This window comes from Monopterus albus, unplaced genomic scaffold (genome assembly GCF_001952655.1).
Source record: "Monopterus albus unplaced genomic scaffold, M_albus_1.0 scaffold24.1, whole genome shotgun sequence".
NCBI classification, from domain to species: domain Eukaryota; kingdom Metazoa; phylum Chordata; class Actinopteri; order Synbranchiformes; family Synbranchidae; genus Monopterus; species Monopterus albus.
In genome coordinates, this window is record NW_018127904.1 from 74,693 (window position 1) to 79,872 (window position 5,180).

General features: G+C 39.5%; 1 protein-coding gene across 3 annotated transcripts in view; it reads left to right on the forward strand.

Annotated features, from left to right (window-relative positions):
* Positions 1 to 5,180, forward strand: part of stk39 (serine threonine kinase 39) — a 24,930-nt gene that overhangs the window by 11,350 nt on the left and 8,400 nt on the right. For 2 of the 3 annotated variants that reach the window (XM_020594705.1, XM_020594707.1), the window contains exons 11-14: positions 2,588 to 2,731; positions 3,358 to 3,387; positions 3,809 to 3,865; positions 4,591 to 4,652. In XM_020594705.1, the coding sequence (XP_020450361.1) occupies positions 2,588 to 2,731; positions 3,358 to 3,387; positions 3,809 to 3,865; positions 4,591 to 4,652 (293 nt within the window). The remainder of the gene's footprint in view (positions 1 to 2,587; positions 2,732 to 3,357; positions 3,388 to 3,808; positions 3,866 to 4,590; positions 4,653 to 5,180) is intronic. The other variant, XM_020594706.1, reaches the window with a different exon arrangement.

Below are 5,180 nucleotides of genomic sequence, written 5' to 3' on the forward strand. Positions count from 1 at the left end.
TCCAGACTGTAGAACTGCACGTAATTACAGGCTTATCTACTTTGTTGTGCTGGCTACATTTGCAGTTCTATTGCTACTAGTGTTTAACTAAGATTAAATCATATTGGATATCTCCCCTCTCTGCCTTAAAAGATGTTTTAAGCAGTAATTTATTCTTAAACAAGACCCCGCACCAGCATCATCACCTTAACAATAGCTTATTATGAATAGTCTGCAGTAGGGGAGTGATGATACACTTAGCTCACCAGACAAGACGATATCAGATTCAGGAAAATGAGACAAGGCGATATTTTAACACTATTTTTAAGAAATCTTAAATGACAAAATGTATGACTGGAAAAATAGACTTCGATTCAACTGAAAGTCACAAAACGCAAAACAATGCAGGTGCATTTTGAAATGTTTTCTATTATAACTAATCATCTAGTAGTGAATGTCTACTTTGAATATTTATATGCAGTAAGAGAAAACAAAATGCAAGCACTGCAAAAGGCTTTGCCACAAACTCAACTGACTGGCTTCTCTCCTGCATGATTTCACATGAGTCTCTTCAGACCTTAGAACTGTGCATGAACAATACATGGACTTCTGACTTATAATTGAAGCTGTGTGATATTCTAACTGAACTCCTTTCCACAAATTGAACATAAAAATAAAAACTGTATAAATAACAAAAATAAACAACACTAAGTTTTTCTTAGTCTTATTTTTTCTGTGCAAACAATAAGTGCAACCATAACCAAATTTTTCTTGCTCTTGTTATAGCAGCATAACTAAGGGAAGGCTCAGGGTCACCTGATCCAGCCCTAACTATAAGCTTTATCAAAAAGGAACGTCTTAAGTCTAATCTTAAAGGTAGAGAGGGTGTCCGCCTCCCGAACTGAGACTGGGAGTTGGTTCCATAGGAGAGGAGCTTGATAGCTAAAGGCTCTGCCTCCCCTTCTACTTCTTGTGGTTCCTAGAATCCACAGTAAACCTGCACTCAGAACAATGTGCTCTGTTGGGATGACAAGGCACTGAGGTCTTTATGATACAATGGAGCCTTGTCATTAAGGGCTTTGTATGTTAGGAGAAGGATTTTAAAATCTATTCTGGATTTTACAGGGAGCCAGTGGAGATATACTTATAGTAAAGAGTTACAGTAGTCCAGCCTGGAAGTAACAAATGCATGGACCAGTTTTTCAGCATCACTTTGAGACAGGATGCTCCTGATTTTTGCAATATTGCGCAGGTGAAAGAAGGCAGATCTAGAGACTTGGTTTATGTGTGATTTAAAGGACATATTCTGATCAAAGATGACTCCAAGGTTCCTCACAGCAGTACTGGAGACCAGAGCTATGTAATCTAGAGTAACTATGCTTGACCAACTGATCTGATTCATCTGGGTTCACAGATAAATATAACCGAGTATGATCTCCATAGGAATGGAAATTTATGCTGTTTCTTGATAATATTGCCTAAAGGAAGCATGTATAAAGCGGGGGTTGCTCTTATTTGCCTCTATCAATGATGCATAATATGCAGTTCTGGCACAATGAAGGGCTTTTTATATGTTATTAAACTCTCTCCAGGCTAGGAAAAACTCTTCTGACTTAGTGGAGTTCCACTTCCTTTTCAGTTTTCATGATGCCTGCTTTAGGGAGCGGAGCTGCGAGCTGTACCACAGGACTACTCTCCTCGGTTTCACTGCCTTCTTTTTTCAGAGGGGCATCAGTATCAAGTGTCATATGCAGGGAGGTGAGATGCAAAGGTATTTGTCAGCATTATCTGGCCTTTCAGCATTTTCACCACAGGTGTGGTTGATTTTTATAGAAAGCTGTTGTGCTTCTCTGGGTATCTGGGCATAGTGCTTGTGTTAGCCATGGTGTACGGCACTATTTTCTTGCAGTGCTTGGTGTACATGTTGCTCGTGTCACTTTGTCACCATTTATCGTTTCCACCGGGTACCCAAAATGCTGCCACACAAATGATTCGAAAGAGGCAGGGGCATCATCTATGCTAATTTCACCCTCACACTCAACTATGCTGGTCCTGTCGACTGCTCCGGATCTGTTATGTACTGATATCGCGATATGGCTTTTCAACTCGACGATAAATATCGTCACGTTTTAATATTGTGAGATCTCATCACACCTCTAGTCTGCAGGGAAAAAGTACTCTTTCCTGTACTATGATGTATTTTCTTCTTTTTACTGCACACCAAATTATCCAATGTGTACTAGAAACATTTCCTTTATTCATTTCCATAAAGATAACTAAGATATTGTTAGTAAAAAATATCTTGCAAGTTGAATATTAAAACTGAGCACATTTTTTTTTTTGGCATGGTGGCAGCAATACACAAGCATACTAGCTGTGTCCAAGAAGCTAAATAACTTAAATGTAGCTTTGTACATGTGCGTTTCATGTCACATATGTGCACAAGAGGTCTAGTACTCTATCCACTTTGAGAACTAGTGCTCTGATCTAAAGGATTATAAAACCCTAATGGACTCATGGGCAAAGCACAATATACATACTATACATGTACAATTTAAGGAAAAAAAAAAAAAAGTAACCTTTAGTGTCCTGCCTTGTCATGATGCAGGTAAGGAGAGTCCCAGGCTCCAGTGGCCATCTGCACAAGACAGAGGATGGAGACTGGGAGTGGAGCGATGATGAGCTGGACGAGGGCAGTGAGGAGGGGAAGGCAGCAGTGAATCAGGGCAGGGTAGGCCGAGACACCACTAAGGCCAGCATCAGCAGCATTTCTTCTTTCATATTTAGTCTATAAAGTATATAAGTACATCAGTAACAGGTTTAAGATGATGCTTTTGAGTAGGCTTTTATTTTCACTGTAATAAAACAAGTTGAGCAGGAAATTTTTGAATGTACAGTTACTAAGGTGTTAATAATTATTGTTGCATGTCATGTCTAACTTACTGAGTAAACCAGACCGTTATGTAGCTTCCTCTCTGTCGTTGACCCTGTACATTTCTTCCATCCCTGATGGTGTTTTTTTAGATGGCTTATCTCTGAGAGAGCCTGTCATGAGGTCTCTGTAATGAGCTGGAAGATGGCTGCAAGTATTTGTGGCAGGAGGCAGCAGATAGCTATGATCAAAGGGCCCTTTGATCAAGATACCCCCACTTTAATGCATGATGCCACGAATAAAATGTTATGAAAAGTAATGCTTTAAGTTGTTGGCAGTAGTATTTTTACCAATATGTGTTTTCACTTTCCTTTCAGCAAGTAAAAACTAGGTTTGGACAGACAGTATATGAAAACTGCATGAAGGATAAAATGAAATAAATGATGATTATTGCAGCATATCTATGAAAATGTAAATGTGTGTTTGATTTTTTTTTTTCCCTGCAGACACGAAGGATCAAAGATGAGGCCAAAGATGTAAGTTAGCTCTTCCTGTCATAATATAATTTTAACATGCAATTAAAATGATACAAATCTTTTTGTGTTTTGGTTAAGAGACAAGTTGTCATAGTCACACAGGCTTTATCCTTTCTGCCGCTGTACACTATGAGAATTGGCAGTGGGGCATTTTTGGAAATGTGATTGCTTTAGCTGAGGCTTGTGTAAGAATCATAAACTCGATTACGAATGTTTATTTCACCCCAACACATTTTCTTGCAGCTTAATCAAAACAGCCAACACCTGTTTTAAACTGTCTAATGCAGCCAGCAGACTGCTCCTCCTTGACTGTTTCGAATCGAGTTTCCTGTGTTGTCTCTTATAACATGAGCTCTGATTTGCTATTTGCAAAGGATGTAATAGCATTTGCTCAATTATGCCCTCATTTTGTCCCTCCTAGAATGAGGAGAATGCCAACCATGTCCCTATTGAAGGGTTATCTATTCAGCATCCCCAGGTGAGGGATTCAGCACCGGTACTAATTTGTCATGATTCAATGACCTTGATGCCACACTGATTGCCAGTGTGTGTCTGTCTGTCTGTCTGTGCACACGCGTTAGTAGACCAGTGTGTGTGTGTGTGTGTAAGGGTGTGCACAATTGTGAATGTCAGTCTCCTGGAGGGATGCTCTCACCAGTAATAACCCAGAGTAAATGGCTGTCTGCCTGACAGTGCCAGCTCAGTGCCTGGGCATATCTCATCTAAAGACTCTCTGCCATTGTAACCCATTTTCTACGGCTGTTGTCATTTTGAAAATGAGCCAAAGCATTTTGAGGCATAGTCTTATGCTTCCGTGAGGAATTAGCTCTGACAACTATCCACCAGTCGTTTCTTACCCATTAACATCCATTTATTGCTGTACAGAGTCCATTTGTAATATGGTACTGATAACATTAATAGATCCTTAAACACAACACCTCAGTGTAATTTTTCTTATCGTTTCCCTTCAGTTGCAATAAACACAAGACTTTCAGAAAACATAAATCACATGTGCTGAGTATATGGCCATACACTTGTGGTTTATTTAATTTAATTATATGTTTATATTACCTGTACCAGACCCTCTTGCACATACTGCAAAAACATCCTCCTCTTTTACAAAATGAACATTCTTTGCCTGTCTGATCTATAATTCTTTTAGTGTACCCTGTCTCAACATCAGATTTTTTTTTTGTCCTACAGGTTGAACCTTACAAGGGTACACCCTACATTCAAGGTGCTGTGAACATGGTACTCCGGCTAAGGTAAGATATCTTTTTTCTTTTCTCACATAATGTTCTCTGTCAGGCCAGCACAGGGTTAAATAGCAATTTCTATATGATTTTGTGAAGCAAATGAAGGGCAGATTTACCAATTACTGCTACATTTCTGGATTCATCATCACTTTGTGCTCAACATGCAGGCTACTAATAGATGTAATGATTTCTGCCTGCTGCAAAGGGGATCTGGCATTGTCATGGCTTCCCTCATCTCACTTTGTTTCGCCGGTTGTTTGTAGGGAGGAGTGTGTTACGCTCCAGTGGTTGCCTGGCTGTGCTCCACAATCTCTCACTGACTATTTGCATTTGTAGCACTCCTGCCTCCTGTTACTTCACTGCTGACACTGCTGTTTATGACCATATTTTAATGACAAAGTGGAGGCTTGTGATTCAGGCTTAAAATGACACTGTAGATATTTCCCCTTAGAAAACATCAACTTGCAAGGCATTCGATTGAATTACAGGTACATTATTTGTATAGAGTTTGCTTTTTCTCACTGTTACTCAGTATTC